Consider the following 21202-nt stretch of genomic DNA (forward strand, 5'->3'; position numbering starts at 1 on the left):
ATCCGGGCATGTGCTTTAGCAGCATAGGGAGAGTGTTGAGGGTCTGACAGGGGTCACCCTTTCTCTTCCCTAGTTTGGGTCCGGTCAGTAGCTCTTCTTACTGTGTATGCTCTGGTTACCCTTAAACAGCCGTGACAATTTCTGACAGTCCAATAAAACCGTTAAATACTGCTGTTATATTGTTGGTTGACAAATTCATATTTTTTGTGACCGTGAAGTAATTGTATACAATTCACCTGTCACACTGTTGTCTGACCTCAAGAAATGTTTTCTCTTTATGACACCGGCATTGCCTTACTCTCAGTGAACTTCATTGTTGACTATTGGCGGTTACATTGTCGCCTGACATAAACTATCTGTTAGTTTGGTTTGTGAACGCAAAGAATGAGGAGAGCGTCAAATAAGGGACGTGGCCCAGGTCGTGGTGCTGCTGGTGCAGCTCCTGTTGCCCGGGAGAGGACGTGGTCGATCTGTGACAGCTACACACACAAGTGAAACACCTTCCTCAGGTGCGAGTAAGCGACAGAACCTGCAGCGGTATTTGGTCTGGCCTAATGCGGCTCTACGAATGGTGAGGCCTGAACAAGTACAGGCGATAGTAGGTTGGGTTGCTGACAGTGGATCCAGTTCCCTCACATTGTCTCCCACCCAGTCTCCTGCTGAAAGATCAGAGTTAGCACCTGCAGCCCATGTCCATCAGTCCTTCACCTCACCCCCTTGCAAATCAGCCAAGCAGTCTGAGCCCCAAGTCATGCAGCAGTCTCTTCTGTTTTTGATGACTCTGTTAGCAGGGTTTTCCAGGGCCATCCACATCGCCCTGCCCCAGAAGTGGAAGAGATTGAGTGCACCGAGGCCCAACCACTTATGTTTCAGGATGAGTACATGGGAGGACCACCGCACCACGTCTCGGATGATGACGAAACACAGGTGCCAACTGCTGCAGTGTGCAGACCGACAAGGAGGGCAGGGGTGAAGAGTGGGTGGAAGATGATGTGGAGGATGATGAGGTCCTCGACACCACATGGAATCAAGGTCATGCGAGTGGTGGTGGTCGCACAAAGCCACCAGCACAGCAAAACAAGGAGCAGGGTGCAAAAGCGGAGCGGCCGTCCCCTAGACAGTACACCTGCTACTGCCCACCGCACCAAGGGACCGAGCACACCAAAGCCAGCTCCAAGGAGTTCCCTGGCATGGCAGTTCATCAGACAATGTGCTGACGACAAGACACGAGTGGTTTGCACGCTGTGCAAGTAGAGCCTGAATCGAGGAATAAACGTTCTAAACCTGAGCACAACCTGCATGACCAGGCATCTAAGTGCAAAGCACGAGCTGCAGTGGAGTAGACACCTCAAAAACCAAGAAAGGTCTCTGGCTCCTCCTGCTTCCTCTTCCGCTGCAGTCTCGCCCTCTTCATCCCCCTTTGGAGTGACAGAGGATGTGGTAGCAACGTCACCACCTCGGTCACCAAGCATCTCCAAAATGTCCCATGGAAGCATTCAGCTGTCTATCTCCCATGCACTGGAGCGAAAGAGGAAGTACCCCCCTACCCACCGCCGATCCCTAGCCCTAAATGCCAGCATTTCCAAATTCCTGGCCTTTAAAATGCTGTCATTCCGTCTGGTGAACACAGATAGTTTTAAGAATCTGATGGTGGTGGCTGTCCCACAGTACGTCGTGCCCAGCCGCCACTACTTTTCCAGGCGAGCCATCCCTTCCCCGCACAACCAAGTGGGGGGCAAAATCAGGTGTGCACTGCGCAACACCATCTGTGGCAAGGCCCACCTAACTACGGATACGTGGACCAGTAATTACGGTCAGGGACGTTATATCTCCCTAACAGCACACTGGGTAAATGCAGTGGCGATTGGGCCTGAGGCAGATAGCAGTTTGGCGCATGTCCTTCCACCACCGAGGATTGCAGGACGTTTCTCTGTGCCTCCTGCTGCTTCCTCCTCCTCTACCGCCTCCTCATCCGGTCAGCGTAACACCTTCACCACCAACTTCAGCACAGCCAGGGGTAAACGACAGCAGGCAGTTTTGAAACTCATCTGTTTGGGGGACAAACCCCACATCGCGCAGGAGCTGTGGACGGGCATGGAACAACAGACTGATGAGTTGTTGGTGCCAGTGGGCCTCAAGTCCGGCCTAGTGGTGTGCAATAATGGGCGAAATCTCGTAGCAGCTCTGGGCCTAGCCGATTTGACGCACATCCCTTGCCTGGCGCATGTGCTGAATTTAATGGTTCAGAAGTTCCTGAAAAATTACCCCGCTATGTCAGAGCTGCTGCAGAAAGTGCGGGCCGTCTGTGCGCACTTTCGGCGTTCTCACCCTGCTGCTGCTCGTCTGTCAGCGCTGCAGCATAACTTCGGCCTTCCCACTCACCCACTCACCATGCCCACAAGGTGGAACTCCAACTTGCACATGCTGGCTAGAATGTGCGAGCAGCAGCAGGCCATAGTGGAGTTTCAGCTGCAGCACGCACGGGTCAGTCGCTCTGCGGAACAGCACCACTTCACCACCAATGACTGGGCCTTCATGCGAGACCTGTGTGCCTTGTTGCGCTGTTTCGAGTACTCCACCAACATGGCCAGTGGCGATGACGCCGTTCTCAGCATTACTATCCCACTTCTATGCCTCCTTGAAAAAACGCTTCAGGCGATGATGAAAGAGGATGTGGCACAGGAGGAGGAGGAAGAGGGATCATTTACAAGGGTTTCAGGCCAGTCATTCACAAATGGCTCCGAGGGTGGGTTCCTACACCAACATACGCCAGGTACACAATTGTCCAGCCAGGGCACAGTTCTGGAAGATGACGAGGTGGAGGATAAGGAGGAGGAGATGGAGGACGAGGAACTGTGTTCACAGCAGGGTGGTACCCAAAGCAGCTCATGGGCATCACTGGTGCGTGGCTGGGGGGATACAGAGGATACAGACGATACACCTCCCACAGAGGACAGCTTGTCGTTGCCTCTGGGCAGCCTGGCACACATGAGCGATTACATGCTGCAGTGTCTCCGCAACGACAGCAGAGTCGGCCACATTCTAACTTGTTCTGATTACTGGGTGGCCACGCTGCTGGATCCCCATTACAAGGACAATATACCATTCCTAATTCCGTCACTGGAGCGTGATCGTAAGATGCACGAGTACAAGCGCACGCTGGTAGACGCGCTGCTGATGGCATTCCCACCTGACAGCGGGGGCTCAGTTGAAGCACAAGGTGAAGGCAGAGGACAAGGAAGAGGTCACCAACGCAGCTGGGGCACCGCCAGCACCTCAGAAGGCAGGGTTAGCATGGCCGAAATGTGGAAATGTTTTGTCTGCACGCCACAACAACCAGCACCACCAGCTGATATGGAACGTATTAGCAGGAGGCAGTATTTCAGCAACATGGTGGAGCAGTATGTGTGCACACGCCTACACGTACTGACTGATGGGTCTGCCCTCTTCAACTTCTGAGTCTCCAAATTGGGCACATGGCCTGAGCTTGCCCTTTACGCTTTGGAGGTGCTGGCCTGCCCTGCAGCCAGTGCATTGTCTAAACATTTATTTAGTACGGCAGGAGGGGGTTATCACAGACAAGCGCAGCCGCCTGTCCACAGCCAATGTGGACAAGCTCGCGTTCATTAAAATGAACCAGGCAGGCATACCACAGGATTTGTCCGTACCTTGTGCAGAATAGACATGTATACCGGCCTCACCCAGCCATTGTTAGACTCCAGTGCACTTTCTCACTTTCTCTTTGTATTATTTTTTATATTTCCCAATGTTTTGGGGTCTACCCAAATTTAAACAAAAAGAATAAATAAAATAAAATAAAAAACAAAAACCAGTGTTGCCTAACTCCTTCTCCTCCACCACCGCTTCCACCTACACTGCTACATCCACCGCCTCCTCAACCTCCTACTCCATATGGACCTCCTCCTCCTAGATCAAGATTATTATTTTTTATTTTTACATATTTTATGTTATTTGAAGTCATTTCCCTATCCACATTTGTTTGCAGAGCACTTGCCATGCTCTTAACCACATTTTGCTGCCTTTTGCAGCCCTCTAGCGCTTTCCATGACTTTTTAGAGCCATTTTAGTGCTCCAAAGTTCAGGTCCCCTTTGACTTCAATGGGGTTCGGGTTCGGGGTCACGTTTGGGTCACATTCGGGTCCCGAACTCGAACTTTTTTGCGAAGTTCGGCCAAACCCATCAAACCCGAACTTCCAGGTGTCCGCTCAACTCTACTTACAATCTACAAGTATATTATTATATTAGATAAATGAGGGGCACTCCGTATAAGGGAATACAAACAGCAAATTAATAATGGCTAGATTTTATTAATCATATTATAAAAAGCCAATGCATCAAACAATCACAATGTTAAAAACATCCATAAAATATAATAAAATGCATAAAATAAAATGAATACCCAATACTGGAGGATTTAAATCGGACAGTACACAATACGATTTTTCTGACACAGTCAGATCGTGTATGCGATTCATTTGGAGCCTGATACAGGCTTGAGTTAAGAACGGACTCTCCAAGTGTATAAAGACCCGGTGCGATTATTCTTATTGTGGGGACTGCTGATTATTCGCGAATACAAATTTTTGGACTTTCACGATTGTCTGGCGAATTTTTTCAGGGCCCTTTTCCATTGGGTATTCATTTCATTTTATGCATTTTATTATATTTTATGGATGTTTTTAATATTGTGATTGTTTGATGCATTGGCTTTTTATAATAGGATTAATAAAATCTAGCCATTAGTCATTTGCTGTTTGTATTCCCTTATACGGAGTGCCCCTCATTTATCTACTATTTTCTCTGGTCTGTTTGTGCGGTCTGGGTGGACCGAGAGGTGAGCACCCTTATCCATTCGGTCTATAGGTCGAGTCACTGGTTTACACTGGTTCTTCTAATTCATATTATTATATTAGTATAAAAGATTAATGAAAGACACAGGACTTTTGTATAGAGAGGTACACCTGCATACAAACTGTTTGTTTGCAGTTCAGGATTAGTAATTTAGTTCTATCTCTTGTCACTAGATGTCACTGTTGTAAAAGATACATATAGAACTGCCTGTAGGAGGTTAGGTAGAATGTGGCTGAAGCCACATGGTATGCAAAGATGTCTTGCACTGATCTAAGAGATGACAACAAGACTTGGGGCTTGGTTTGATTCCTTAAGAGGGGTTCTGACAAAGGAAGTGCTTCAGAGATGTCTATGAGAAATACGACAGCAGCAACTAAACATGTTGGTGATCAGCTTCGAATACCCTGCAAATGTCATTGAGGAGATGAGAGGTATTGGTGCAGGAGATAACAATTATGAGAAAGAGGGTTGATGTGTAAGTGACAGGCTAAAATATATTGGTGTCATGCCTGAGGTGCAGGTTTCGTGTGTGAGCATCTTGTGCTGTGTTGTGCTTTGCCCCACGTCGGTCCCGCACTTTGTACATCAGGTTGGTGGCGAGATAGTGGGCTGCTATATTCCACACCACCACTCAACCTTTCCCTTATAAGTAGGTGTCAGCACCTACTTTTTCCAAGTCTGATGCAGCTAAAGGTATTAGTATTGGCATTTGGCACTAGTGTGCTGTACAATGCTGGCATTCAGGGCAACAAACATGGTTTTCAGGAATGTAGGAGATGCATGGGTAAGCTGTTGCTGGCCTATGGAACTGTTAGGCCTGAGCTTGTCCATTAGGAGCATGTTGGTGAACTGTATATCGCAGAGGGCTCGATAAGAGTCAGTGTGCTGGAGGGTAGACTGGATTGGATGAAAGCCTCTCTATGTCCTTGAGAGTGAGAGTGGATATAAAGGGGCCTTTGAGGTGAGGAACTGGATAGCGGAGGTCTACCTCCTGACCAGATTATGGGATCTTTGACGTAAATGCCTGAGAAGGGAAGACTGGTGTGGATAACCTGAGGTAAGAGAATCCTAATAGGAGATCTGTGTGAAGTAACGTAGGCCATTTCCAGCATTCTCTGCTCATAAGTACATAATATGTAATACTAACATGGGGTATTAATGTGTCAAAGTGAAACATTTTCCTGAAAACAGAAACACTCATACTCTTTTTGTACTCGCCAAGGGAGTGTGGCTCATCTGGGAAGAGACGTGAAATAGCTGGAAGGAGCTTGGCTTGAGATGCACTAATGTGCTCCAAAATTTCACCAAAATTTAAGAGCAAAGTAAGCTTAACCACAAGGCGGTAAAAAGTCAGACATCTAAAATTGTTCACTTCTATGAGAGTTAGAAAAACAGGTGAGTATGATGCATGCTGGGAGTTGTAGTTTCACAGCAGCTGGAATGCCAATAGTTGCTGATCCCTGGTCTAAGGCCTAGTGTCACACCAGTGATCAGAGATCCAGGAGACTGTTACGGCACAGAACAGTCTACTGAAGCTCTCTGGATCCGGCATTGCTGGACGCTGTCTGAATGCCTAAGGGCAAACTAGCCTAAATGCTAGACGGGATGAGTAAATCTGCTCCACTGTGTTTTTACATTTACTAACTTTTTTAGTGTTATATTTTTTAACTTTTTTCAATTTTGTTTTTTAATGTTGTGGCACAGTTAAATTATGCCCCGTCACAGGACAGCTCGGAGAGCATTTCAAAGGATTTGTACTGCCGGTAATAGAACATAGCACATGAGAGAAGGTCCCGTTGTAACACCAGAATCACCAGTGTTAGGGAGGGTAACGGGCAGAATTGGAGGTTTGGTGTGAGAGTGAGGCAGACAATAATATCCCGCCTCTTTTGTCACCCACATGTGGGAACTACCTCTCTCTTGCTGCTGACAGGTCCAGGGCGACAACAAAATAATAAGCAGGACTGCATTAGCCTTAAAGCATAAATAAGGTCAATCAGACCCACAGCAAGATGTCATTTTAGGCTACTTTCACACCATCGTTTTTGCTGGATCCGTCATGGATCAGCAAAAACTCTTCCGTTCTGATAAAACAACCGTCTGCATCCGTTATGAACGGATCCGGTTGTATTATCTTTAAAGGGCTTCTGTCAGCCCACTAAACCGTTTTTTTTTTGTTTACTAATAATCCCTATACTGCCAGCTCTGCATACATAAGTTAAATAATCATTTTGGTTCAGTAGAATTTGATAAAAAGCTATTTTTAAAATATGCAAATTGCCTTGCTACCAGCAAGTAGGGCGGCTACTTGCTGGTAGCAGCCGCATCCTCCGATCCTAATGACGCCCCCTCCTCATTGTGATTGACAGGGCCAGGGAACGGAATCGTTCTCTGCTGGCCCTGCCTGTTTGCATTCAAAATCCGGCGCCTGCGCCGCGGCCGTACCTATCTTCAATCTGCGCAGGCGCACTGAGAGGCGGCCACTCGCTCTGCCGCTCCATCCTCAATGCGCCTGCGCCGATGACGTCACATCTACACCCGGCGCAGGCGCATTGAGGATGGAGCGGCCGCCTCTCAGTGTGCCTGCGCAGATTGAAGATAGGTACGGCCGCGGCGCAGGCGCCGGATTTTGAATGCAAACAGGCAGGGCCAGCAGAGAACTATCCCGTTCCCTGGCCCTGTCAATCACAATGCGGAGGGGGCGTCATTAGGATCGGAGGATGCGGCTGCTACCAGCAAGTAGCCGCCCTACTTGCTGGTAGCAAGGTAATTTGCATATTTTAAAAATAGCTTTTTATCAAATTCTACTGAACCAAAATGAATATTTAACTTATGTATGATGAGATCGCAGTGTAGGGATTATTAGTAAAAAAAAAAAAAAAAACGGTTTAGTGGGCTGACAGAAGCCCTTTAAAGATAATAAAACCGGATCCGTCATAAACTCCATTGAAAGGCAAAGGATGACGGATCCGTTTTCTATTGTGTCCCCATTGAGTTACATTGTGTGTCAGGACGGATCCGTCTTGCTCCGCACCACATCGCGGACAGGAAAACGCTGCTTGCAGCGTCACTCAGTCCGCGATGGGGACGCAACCAAACGGAATGCATTCTGGTGCACTCCGTTTCATTCAGTTCAGTTTTATCCCCATTGACAATGAATCGGGACAAAACGGAGGCATTTTTTTTCCGGTATTGAGATCCTATGACGTATCTCAATAGCAGAAAGGGAAAACACTGGTGTGAAAGTAGCCTTATACTCAAGGTGATGTACAAAATAAGAATAGATCTGTCAACAGTAGCTTGTTGACAGTTTCCAGGTAGCAACATGAAATAAAAAATTGTACAAAAAAATAAATAAATAGAAAAATAGCAATGCAAACTTTTCGCTGTGGTATCTGTGGTTATGCTATATTCTCCATCTGGTATGAATGTAGCAGACCCTAAATCACTGTAAATATTTCGACACAGCCTGAATAAACAGAAGGTCTGGACGCAACCTACTGTAAATACAACTATGGACACCGTGTGATCTCAGCTGCTGACCCCCGGGTCAATGTAAAAAGCCTCATGTGTATATTCCACTCCGTCTATGTCCTGGAAGGAAGAAACTTCAAAACGAGAACACCTAAGATCTAGATACAGGATCCTGGAGTTAATGTGATGCTAGGGATGGAGCTGAGACAACCTCCATGCAACAAAGGTTGTCACCCCATATAACATAATATATTACTGATATTGTCATCTGATATAGCTAGTTAAAATGTAACATGGGTGCTCGGGTTGTGTGAGGGTAAATTAAACAACAACCAGCGTAGGAGTTATGTTCAATGTTGTTCTTACATTCTGGCTCGCGTTTCATTTAGAATTATTGAACCCATGGCCGGTTCTACCTGCTTTAAAAAATATCAATTTATAAAAAAAAACAATACATTCAACATTCATGTACTGAAATAAAAGCAAATTCATAAAATTAAACAAATTCATATAGCTTGTGCGCACTTTTTGTATTTGCATGTATTCACACACTGCGATAATGGTAGTCACAGTCCCTCTTTTCCTGTTGTGGAGCTCACGCAAAGCAGGAATAGTATAGCGGTGTTATGTAGGAGACAAGTACGTGTCTTGCACTGTATATTTATGCAGTGATAGCCCGTTGTTGCTGGTCCCTTATACTGCAATTTGCCTATATCAGCAGGTGGACATGTTTATCGCTTCAATCTTGCGCCATATTGGTCTTTTATTTTATGCCTTTTGTATTGATGTTTTTATGTTACCCTTTGTTACTGTTGTCCATCGAATATAACATATAGGACACACTTGGGTTAGTTTGTTGCTTACCCTTTTCCTGGTGTGTTTAATCGATGTATTGGGTACTATATGTTATATTCGATGGACAACAGTAACAAAGGGTAACATAAAAACATCAATACAAAAGGCATAAAATAAAAGACCAATATGGCGCAAGATTGAAGCGATAAACATGTCCACCTGCTGATTATACGAATATTGCAATATAAGGGATCAGCAACAACGGACTATCACTGCATAAATATACAGTGCAAGACACGTACTTATCTCCTACATAACACCGCTATACTATTCCTGTTTTGCGTGAGCTCCGCATTACCATTATTGCAGTGTATGAAAACACGCGAATACAAAAAGTGCGCACAAGCTATATGAGCTGGTTTTATTTTATGAATTTGTTTTTATTTCACTACGTGACTGTTGAATATATTGGTTTTATAATAAATTGATATTTTTTAAAGAAGGTAGAACCTGCCAATCGGATCAATATTTTATAATTACAGCTGAGTGGTTTCAGCTGGGCCGTGTTATATTTCGGTGACCAATCCAAACTCATCTATTATTGTTCATTTTAGAATTACAATGTTAGATGCTTAATCAAACCTTTTAACTCAAATTCTACTGGAAAGTACAGATATGTCCTTGATGTAATGTAACCGGAGATGTGTGGCACACAAGGATCTGCTTTGAAGAAAAACTTGTGTTTGCTTAGTGCTGGAATGGTCCACTAGAGTACCGGAGGATCCTCCAGTGGGCCCAGGCTCTCATACTATAGTGGGCCCCAAAGGTCCAGGAGAAAAATCCCATTTGAAGTTGCCTTTGGAGCCAGTCACTTGCTACTGGGGTCTATTACTTTGATTTAAAACATTTAATCAGACATTATTTCCTCTGGTGGAACTCCAGTCCGACACTGGTGGCGGTGATAGGAATTGCAGATTGACAAGAGTTTTGCTAGCATAAAGCTATATTATATTGATTTTGTTTTGTTTTCTGGTTTCATGATGATTTTTTTTAATACCTAAACACTGAATACTTTTGCCCCATATACCAGTTTTTCATGCTAGCACTTTCCATCCTCTGTTGTCAGCATCAATGCCTCCTGGCAGGATGTTTACATAAAGAACTTCCTGTTTTCATCAGCTTCCTGCTGTGTTTGCTAACCAATCCCAGCATGCTTAGCTCTGTAATGTTTCACCGGGCTTGCTCCTCCATGGAGAGGGAATAACTACTACAGAGGGAATTGTGTGACAGGAGGAGCAAGTCCAGATAAAAAGTTACAGAGCACAGCATGCTGGGATTGATTAGCAAACAACAGCAGGAAGCTGATGAAAACAGGAAGTTGTGCAGGTAAATACGGGAAGGAACTTGCTGACATGAAAAATAGGTATATGGAGGGGGTAAATCTGTAGTGTTTGGGGCACTCTAGGTAGATTAAAAAAATATTATTGAAATGGAGAACACCTTTAACCAAATTTGAGCAATGGTAAAGATGAACACATCTGTGTTGGCTTCAGTGGCACCATGTAGGCATCTAGGGGCAAGCTTGTCTACACACAAACAATTGTCTATATTGGTTGCTCAAAAAGTGTTATGGTTAAAATAAATCACAACCATGGTCTAAACTGTATACTCTCCATGGTAGACAGGACTGGTAGAGATGAGTCAGCAGGCCTTCTACTGACTGGAAGTGACATCACTGGTTTCCAAAAGACAATGTAGACAGAGGCATACATAAAAGAGACATATCTCCAAAGTAAAGATCTAAATTGACACCTAGAACACATCATTTGTATAGCCTGTGGATCAAGCCCCCACCCTTTTGTTGGCTATAAAGGATTTCATCTTTAAATGGGAGGTATGTGCAACCAGGACTGGAACCTCTCTCCATTAGCCCCACAGCCTCCTGTCTTTACGATATTTATGCTCTTGAAAGTTGTATGTAAAATAAATACAATGATGCGAGTCCCATGGAGGTCCTGTTGTGATGGACCACCTTATGACCACTCTTCTTTGTCATGATTCTTCACATGATTTCCCCTCTCCACCAGCTATGTCTATTAGCAAACAGGACAGATGGAAACAGCTCCAAGGGTCACACCACCCTTTCCTCCTGCCGAAGTTAGGAAGTAAGGAGAGAGAACCTTTCACTAGGGTGCAACTGCAAGAACCAGTAAGATAGACTTCTTTTTGACGTGCTGGTCTATGTATATGACACAGCTAAAGCAATACTTTTTGTATAGTATGAATAGTGAAAACTATGCAATGCCAGGGTTAAGTATTTTATCTTCCTGATTGCAAGACCTGTGTCAATATTAAGTTTGTATGAATTGCACTTTGTTTCCCCATCTCTGTGAGACCTCCGATCGTTGACCCCTGGTAATGGGTGCTGTTTTTTGTTTTTTTTCTGTTGAGTAATTATACAGTTAAATCATCTCCTGTTCTTGGAAAATAGGTTCCTTTCTCATTCATCTCGTAAAACCATGAGGATCACCACCACACTCCGACTGATCGTTTGTCTCTTTGTAACATGTGCGCGATCCTCAGATTCCTGCGTGAAGCTAAAGGGTTTAACCATCGATTTCAGCCAGGTAAGTAGTAAGAATAGAAGACTTCTCAATTGTTATGTTCTTCCCTTCTTCTAAAGGGTAAACAACCGCTTCTTCAGTAACACTGTACAGACCTCACCTTCTTGTTTTATTGACAGTTCTTAAACTGGTAATGATGATACAGGGGAATTCAGGTGCACCAAATGGAGCACCCCGGCCCATGGTGCACCAAAAGCATTATTTCTATAAATAGACGCATTTCTTATGATTAAAAGACCAGATTTTCACAAGAAAAGTATTGCTATGTTTTGGGAAAGGTTAACGATTTGATCATCACTTGAAAATTTACCACCTTACATAGAAACATAGAATGTGTCGGCAGATAAGAACCATTTGGCCCATCTAGTCTGCCCAATATACTGAATACTATGGATAGCACTTGGCTCTATCTTATATGAAGGATGGCCTTATGCCTATCCCATGCATGCTTAAACTCCTCCACTGTATTTGCAGCTACCACTTCTGCAGGAAGGCTATTCCATGCATCCACTACTCTCTCAGTAAAGTAATACTTCCTGATATTACTTTTAAACCTTTGCCCCTCTAATTTAAAACTATGTCCTCTTGTAGCAGTTTTTCTTCTTTTAAATATTCTCTCCTCTTTTACCTTGTTGATTCCCTTTATGTATTTAGCAGTTTCTATCATATCCCCTCTGTGTCGTCTTTCTTCCGAGCTATACATGCTAAGGTCCTTTAATCTTTCCTGGTAAGTTTTATCCTGCAATCCATGGACCAGTTTAGTAGCTCTTCTCTGAACTCTCTCCAAAGTATCAATATCCTTCTGGAGATATGGTCTCCAGTACTGAGCACAATACTCCACATGAGGTCTCACTAGTGCTCTGTAGAGCGGCATGAGCGCCTCCCTCTGTCTACTGGTAATTCCTCTCCTCATACACCCAAGCATTCTGCTAGCATTTCTTGCTGCTCTATGACATTGTCTGCCTACCTTTAAGTCTTCTGAAATAATGACCCCTAAATCCCTTTCCTCAGATACTGAGGTTAGGACTGTATCACTGATTTTATATTCTGCTCTTGGGTTTTTACGCCCCAGGTGCATTATCTTGCACTTATCAACATTAAATTTTAATTGCCAGATTTTTGTTCATTCCTCTAGTTTTCCTAAATCCTTTTCCATTTGGTGTATCCCTCCAGGAACATCATCCCTGTTACAAATCTTTGTGTCATCAGCAAAAAGACACACCTTACCATCAAGGCCTTCTGCAATTTTGCTGATAACGATATTAAACAATATGGGTCCCAAGACAGATCTCTGAGGTACCCCACTGGTAACAAGCCCATGGTCTGAATATACTCCATTGACTACAACCCTCTGTTGTCTGTCCCTCAGCCACTGCCTAATCCATTCAACAATATGGGAGTCCAAGCCCAAAGACTGCACTTTATTGATAAGCCTTCTATGTGGGACGGTATCAAAAGCCTTACTAAAGTCTAGATAAGCGATGTCTACTGCACCTCCGCCATCTATTATTTTAGTCACCTAATCAAAAAATCAATAATATTAGTTTGACATGATCTCCCTGAAGTAAACCCATGCTGTTTTTCATCTTTCAATCCATGGGATTTTAGATTTTCCACAATCCTCTCCTTAAGTATGGTTTCCATTAATTTCCCCACTATTGATGTCAGGCTTACTGGCCTATAGTTGCCCGATTCCTCCCTACTACCTTTCTTGTGAATGGGCACAACATTTGCTAATTTCCAATCTTCTGGGACGACTCCTGTTGCCAGTGATTAGTTAAATAAATCTGTTAATGGTTTTGCTAGTTCACTGCTGAGCTCTTTTAATAGCTTTGGGTGTATCCCATCAGGCCCCTGTGACTTATTTGTATTAATTTTAGACAGATGACTTAGAACCTCTTCCTCTGTAAAGACACATGCATCAAAAGATTCATTAGTCTTCCTTCCTAACTGAGGTCCTTTTCCTTCATTTTCCTTTGTAAAAACTGAACAGAAGTGTCCATTGAGGCAGTCAGCTGTTCTTCATCTTCTTCCATATACCTTCCTTCTTTTGTTTTTAATTTGTTAATTCCTTGTTTTAGTTTCCTTTTTTCATTTATGTATCTGAAGAATGCCTTATCGCCTTTTTTCACTGACTGAGCTACTTTCTCTTCTGCCTGTGCTTTAGAAGCATCCTAGTTTTTATTTTTATTTGTATAATTACTAAATGCTATCTTTTTGTTTTTAATGATTTTGGCCACTTCTGCTGAGTACCACAGTGGTCTCTTCCTTTTTTTGCTTTTACTGACAAGCCTAATGCAATTATCTGTTGCCTTCAATAGTGCCACTTTTAAGCAGTCCTATTTCTCCTGGACTCCATTGAAACTGTTCCAATCTGATAGGGACTCGTATACCACTAATCTAATTTTAGAAAAGTAAGTTTTTCTAAAATCAAAAACATTTGTTTTTGTGTGGTGTGACTCACTCACTGAACTTATAGTAAACCACACTGACTGGTGATCACTAGATCCCAAGCTTTCTCCTACAGTAATATCAGATACCAAATTCCCATTTGTGAATACTAAATCTAAAATGGCCTCCTTCCGGGTTGGCTCCTCAACTACTTACTGTAGAGATAATCCCAGAATATTACCCTGACCTCCCAACCTAATGCTGACTACTTTGCTTCTTCATTGTTGGTGTCACCATATAACCAGTTGACTTCACCCAAGTTCATAGGGTATGTTTACACAGTGCTTTTTCACATAGATTTCAGAGCTTATTCTGAAATCCGCATCCCATTGTTTAAAATGGAAATCTGCACTGCCTTTTGTACACTCAGATTTGAAATTAATGTCAAGTGACATTTCCCATATAGACACAGCGTGGAGACCATGGTGGAAAACCACATGAGGATTGAATGGAATTGGTCCATGCACAGATCCGTAGCAGTTCAAATAGAAAAATCCGCCGATTTCTACTGCATCTGATCTCTAGATTTTGGGGTAAGATAGGACTCAGGGGAAGGTAGTCAGCAGCATCCCAGTTTACTGTTGTAGACTATGGGGGTCATTTATTAAGATTGCCGTTTTAGACTCCAGTCTTAATAAAGCCCTGCACTAGCAGTTGATCCGCCAAAGTTATGTAGAGGCACCAGTAAATGGTGCTATTCACACCCCCACTTTTCTGCATGGACTGAGGGTCTGTGTGTAGAAACTCAGGAAATGCAATATTTTAGTACATGTCTCACAGAACACAGAACTGCAGACCACTGGAGATGATGGTTTCTTGTGGTCACCAAGTCAGTATTCTACATGAAAAAAAATGGACCTGCAGCACTGGCATATTAAAAATGATGCATGTTTTGTGGAGCTAAAAGGTTTTTAATGTCATTACATTATCGATTATCGTTATTACAGACACGTGATTCCTGACATAGAGTTTTCTACGTCTTTTCTCTACAGATCAATGGCCTGTGGAACATGAAAGCCATAGCATCCCAGGAAACGTTGATGGCTCTAAATGATATACATTATTCCTATGCTAAAATATCTCTGGCAGAAAAGGAGGGAACAATAACAGAATTCTCTAATCCGTAAGTTCTTGTCAGGATTCCATGTCCCTTGAGTATTGAAAATTCTTTAATTGGGTAGAGTCATTGTCCCTCATAGTTTAAGGATATCCATTATTTTTTTGGTTGGAGTCCTCGTCATAAGTTTTTTCTGTCTTTTATAACCTTTGAAATGCTGAGGTAGAGATTATTATCATATATGATTTTGAGACCTTGTATAATTTACAAATGATCTTTTCCTTAACGTTCACAGCCTGAAGAGTACCGACCGTGGACCCATTAGTTTTCAGAGGGTGTATGACGAGAAGGAGACTCTGGCTTACAAAAAAGTTGCTCAGAATGGTAAAATAACTGCATGCTACAAAACTATAACTTTGGTGGTAAGCCTCCACAAGTTTCAGGACCAAGTCATAGTTCAAAAACCACCAGTGTAAAGGGGTTGTCCAGGATAAAAACAACATGGCTGCCTTCTCCTGCCCAAAGTTTGTGTGTGGAATTGAAGCTAAGCTCCATTTAGTTCAATTGAGCTGAACTGCAATCCTAGACACGACCCATGGACAGTTGTTGAGCTGTTTTTGGAAGAAAGCAGCACAATGGAAAGCCAGTCATCTCAGATATTCTCACCCATGAAGGTAGATGCACCAAGTCAACTGATCACAGAATATGACCCCAGAAAACTGCACTGCAATCTGCAACAGATATATGCCAAAAAGTGGTGTATTCTGTTCGTAATTACTCCTTCAGTTCCTACTGGCCAAGACAGGGTGGCTTGTTGGCATACCGTGGCCCCCTTAGCACCTAACACTTTGGGCACATGCCTCTTTCTTGGCATAGTGAATCTAAGAAATGGTGAACTCTACTGAGCGATAGCAACAACAACATGGCCATCATTATACAGTAGCTCCTACAAAGGTTGTCGCCAAGTTGTCCTGACCTGTAAATCTGTCTAGTTAAGCCATTATATCGAAGAAGGATGTATCATTAGCAGACTTACTGTTTAGACACCCCCTATGTGAGAAATATAGCCTGTATAGTGCTTGTCATCCAGCTTTGTCAGCTATAAATTAGAACTGGACAGAAGACAATTGTTCTAATATTGGAATATAATATCATGGCAAAGTGGTTGAAGAGGTCTAAGTGTGACATGTTCATTTCTCTTTCATCCAGAACCTTGGTTGTTGACATTTTTTCAAGTTCACCCCAATGTTTTAATCATAAACCGTCAATCAAATGAAGTCATTAAAACATCAGTTTTATACGGTAAGTTATGTGTATGGAATCAGGCCCTGATTATGGTTTTGTCTGATTTCTCAGTGCTTCACACTAGTGCCTCTTACCCCCATGGGTCAGCTGTCACTTGAACATAGACTACTCCAATATGTAGTGGCCAAGTAGTCCCTCTGCAGCAAAGTCCCTGTACAGGGGTAAAAGGAGCAGCCATAGGAGTAGCCACAATCCAAATCTGTTCAAGTGGCATGGCGGATCCACACCCGTATCTTAAAGGCTATGTACACCTTTTTTTTTATGATTGCATTTTACTCATTTTTGGGCCAATAATCATTTTTCCAGTTGGTCTTTATATAAAAATATCGACAAGTTCTGTCACAAAGGGTTAACTGTTTGTCTAGCTGCATGAATCATGCATTTTACTTTCACTTGGTGCCGTTTATTTAAGCCACATTCATATCAGTAAGATGTCAAAGATCAGAGATAAGGAGTCTGTCAGCTCCCCAACTGACGGGACAGAGAGAAAATTCAGAGTAATTATTCTTTTTTTATTTTTAACAAACATTACGTTACCTAATAACATTATGGCAAGTACTGATACTGGAGTTCCAAGATGACTAGTCTGACTGATTTCTACTCGTAGTGAGATCATCATCATCATATCCAGAATCAGAGGTGGAACATTTCAAAGAATGGATCAAATGCAAGGAGTTCGCCTTTCTTAAAGAGTTCAACATCACTGTTGATCATGGTAAGAAAAATAATATCATTGACCTCTGCGATTGTGATGGGACAATTTGATTTTATTTCAACTATTGTACTGTCCGTACATTGTCAACATTTTTCATGGGTCATCATGGTGATGGGTCACCAATAATAAGCTGATCAGAATTAGTCCTAATGCTAAGATTCCAGCAAGTATCAGTTATCTGTGGAAGAATCTGGCAGTATGCGTTGATTTTAGCTGCAGCGCCACCTCGGGAGAAATTTAGTATTACATAGCTTCCATACAAATCAATAAGCCATCTATGTAATGCACAGTTGTGTTAGGTCCTCCATAGTGACAGATGCTGTTTGTAGACACTCTCTGTGTAAATACTGTTAGAGGGGATGTACTCTGTCTAGAAGCATTTATAACCAGTACAGGCAGCATGAAGATATGATAATGAGATAACAGCGAAGGTTCAGGTGGTTTTTAACTACTTTTCGGTATGTCTTGAGTTGATATCATTAGTGATGGCTCATAAGAGAGGATTACTAGTGGCAAAGGCATAACTTGGGGGAGTCTGGTAGAGTACACGTATCTAGGGGGAGCTGGTGTGGAATGTGACCTGGGGAATGTCAAAAGTCAAAATAGGGACATTTAAGCTCTATTCTAGGAACAGCATAAAACAATGCCACTCTTTTTGTGGCCGGTTTTCCAGATTGTATTGGTAAACTTGGGTTTTTTGCCAAGTGTGGTACTGGGTGCCAAGTGTATCATCAACAGGTCACCCTGCCTTTGCCAAAGGTATACAGGACTAAGACAGCTAACAAGGTGAAGGAAAGTTTGTACTGTACATCACAGGGTTGGTTGTGACATTGTCAGAAGCTCATACCCATAAGGTGGAGGATTGGAGCAAAAAGATCTAAGGAATCAAAGTCAGTAATTTATGGAATATTAAATTATTCCACTAGGTGTCAACTAACACTTTACTATAATGTTTATTCTTTTTAGCACAGAAATGTTATGGAATTTTTGAAGAAAGTACATCTCTGGAGGCAACTGAGGTTTGTATCTATATGTGGTTTAAAAATGTAGAACAGCTTGATTCTATCAATCCACCATTCATATAATCCAGAAATTTTGGTAAACTAATAATAATGAGATGAATACAATAACTTAACATATCAACATAGGTTCATTCAGGGTAAAGGGATACCTATAAGTACTGCATAGAGACCTTGTCTTCTTGGACTCTCATGAATTTTATTTGTGGAGAGTTAAGCAAAGTTAGTCTATAAAAGGTAGGTTTCTGACGAGTCACACAGGTGGCATATACACAAAATATAAGGAGCCAAGGAAACAGCTCTGCTTGCTTGGTTTTTCTGTACCTACCCATAGACTTTGCTGGACATTGCCAAGGTGGTGGCAATGTGGGGCATGGGATTCCCTTACATCACCCTGTGTTAGACCACATAGACAATAATTATCTTAACCACTACTCTCTCCATTTCTGTAGGAGAAACTTAGTTCTTGGCATCTTGTGGCTAAGTCTTCCACTTTCATGGACCAACATTATAATTTGAGAATCCTGTACACAGCCCGGCTGGAGATCAGTGAAGAAGAAGGAGACTATACTTTCAAGGAGATCATTACAGCGTGAGTTCTACCTTAATTTCTCAGTCACTGTGTTGGTACATTTTATAGATTCACCCCAATTTTTCTTCTTTATCTCACTATAAACCTCAATACTCTCAAAGACTGAAGTTCTCCATGGTTATATATTTTTCCACCATGGTTAGCCATTTTCAAAAGTACAGTATGTATAACCACCTGTGGTCAAGTGGTTACCAGCGTCAGACTGGCCCACCAGAGGATCTTCTGGTAGGCCCTGTGTTCATACCCATAGTGGGCCCCAAAAGGTACAAGAGAAAAACATTTGGACCTGCCTTCAGAGCCAATCACCTGCCATTAGGGTTTATTTCTTTGATTCTAAATCTATTAGACTTCATCGATAACATAGGACCCCCAAGAAGAAGTCCTCTGGTGGACCCAAACAACCCCAATCTGACATAGCTGGTCACTCAAGCTGTATACAAGCTCGGACTGGTCCACAGGGGTACAGGTGAATCCCTCAGTGGGCCCCTGAGCAAGGTGGGCCCCTCGTTTCCCCCATCCCTGCACAAGTGGCACATAACACAGTAGACATACTGCACTACATACATATATTCACTGTACAGCACTTCAACCAGCCTATGTTCATATAAATTTTTTTTTATAGATTATTAAAGAAACTCCCCAGATCAGAGCTGAGATGACTTCTAGGTAAAGAGGAAAGCTAGACAGTATCCTCTTTTCTCCAGGACCTACCGTCTCAAAGTTGCTGCAGGGACCCCTATATTTAATCATCTGGTAGCATCTTGATGCTATGTGAGCAGATAATATTTGAATGTATTCGTACAGTGAGCCCCCAAAATAAATTTTACTGGAGGGCCCTGGTCACCCCAGTCCGATACTGGCTGTATATATATCTATACATTTTACTCTCTTCAATTTACCTCCTACTTTGTGAATGTTGCCACCAGAGTCACACTGTAGCATGTTCTGTTGCATCTATACCAATTGTAACAATGTCCATATAATAGCTCACATGAACCCTGGGAGTTAACAATCCTGATTCTATTCCGGTTTACATCCAGTTCAATGGAGGATACAACTAACTTCTAAAAGTCTGAGAAACATGCTTAAAACAGAGATGACAATGCAGTGAGCCGGACCGGGGTATGCACTCTGATGCCAAATTATGCAGTGGCTGGCTCAGGTGTAGGGGATAGTCTAAAGTTTTGTTTGTGACGCCAATTGCAGCATGCACAGGGTACAATCAAAGGGCCCTCCAAGGTGTTATAACTCACACCCCAGGTTAAGAATGCCTGAGTGGTGTAATGTCTCTGTATGGTGGGGATAATGGTGTCAACGGTGTCTCCTACCTTAGTACGGCTGGACTCCTGGATCCTGGCTCACTTGCAATAAATTGAGTGTAGTGCAAGTAGAAGTAATAGAGAAATTTGCAGCAGAAATTGAGATCCAAACCTTGGGTGAAGTTCAGACTTGTCTTTACTGATTGTAACTTTCATCCAGGCAAGATACAGCTTTTGTCTTAGGTTCCAGCAGGTATTGGCAATGATTGGCAGGAATTTATCTTCTGCTCTATCAACCTGGAGCTTGCAGGAAAGGACGTCTGCTTTGTAGCTCTATACTGTGGCAGGAATTTGGCTTCTGCACTATCTATCTTCTTCTGTATGGGGACTGACTAGCTGAGGAGGAATATGGCTTCTCCTGGATCTCTGGACTTTACTCACAGTTATCTTCCCAGGGTATGACTTCTTCCTGGAACTGGAGTTGTCTGCTTGCTTCTGTCTTCCAGCTGAGGCTGCAGGGCTCAAACTGGGGATAGGGATCAATGTCTCAGCCGAGACAAGATCCTGGCTTGGTTTCCTATGCAGAGGGACTCATGAAGACTAACACACAGCCTTCCCCAACAGGGGTGGCTGGCACACTAACTCTAACTTCCTTCTCCACCCATGAAGCAGGATGTGGGCACAGCCCACTCTGATCACTGAGGGGTGAGCTATACTGGAATGAACTATTCCAGCCTAGATGTACTAAACTGAACTTAAGTCCTTGCCAGAACATTGCTGCCACCTGCTGGTGAACATGGAAATTACAGCAATATACATTTAACAAGGTTTACAATGCACGGTTGTGAGGATATAATGTAAAATTACATGAGATGACAAGGTAAATGCTTTTAACAGATTGTAGCTGGGTAAACGTTTAGTAACACAACTCTGTGGTGTTACACCATATTAAAGTAACAAATCTCAAATTTTCATTCAGCAATACAAGTTTAGAGCAAAGTTAAGCTCTGTAGCTCATTCTCATAACTTTGCTTTGACT

The 21202-nt window shown here is 43.0% G+C and overlaps 1 protein-coding gene across 2 annotated transcripts in view; it reads left to right on the forward strand.

The window, feature by feature from the left end:
* The first annotated feature begins 8546 nt into the window (after nt 1-8546).
* Nucleotides 8547-21202, forward strand: part of LOC122919604 — a 42615-nt gene continuing 29959 nt past the window's right edge. Inside the window, exons 1-8 of one of the 2 annotated variants that reach the window (XM_044268720.1) lie at nt 8547-8572; nt 11633-11768; nt 15209-15339; nt 15569-15657; nt 16483-16575; nt 17186-17293; nt 18260-18312; nt 18765-18904. In XM_044268720.1, the coding sequence (XP_044124655.1) occupies nt 8562-8572; nt 11633-11768; nt 15209-15339; nt 15569-15657; nt 16483-16575; nt 17186-17293; nt 18260-18312; nt 18765-18904 (761 nt within the window). In that variant the 5' untranslated portion in view covers nt 8547-8561. Of the gene's footprint in view, nt 8573-10436; nt 10528-11632; nt 11769-15208; nt 15340-15568; nt 15658-16482; nt 16576-17185; nt 17294-18259; nt 18313-18764; nt 18905-21202 lie in introns of those variants that run through there. The other variant, XM_044268719.1, reaches the window with a different exon arrangement.

This window comes from Bufo gargarizans, chromosome 9 (assembly GCF_014858855.1).
Source record: "Bufo gargarizans isolate SCDJY-AF-19 chromosome 9, ASM1485885v1, whole genome shotgun sequence".
Lineage (NCBI taxonomy): Eukaryota > Metazoa > Chordata > Amphibia > Anura > Bufonidae > Bufo > Bufo gargarizans.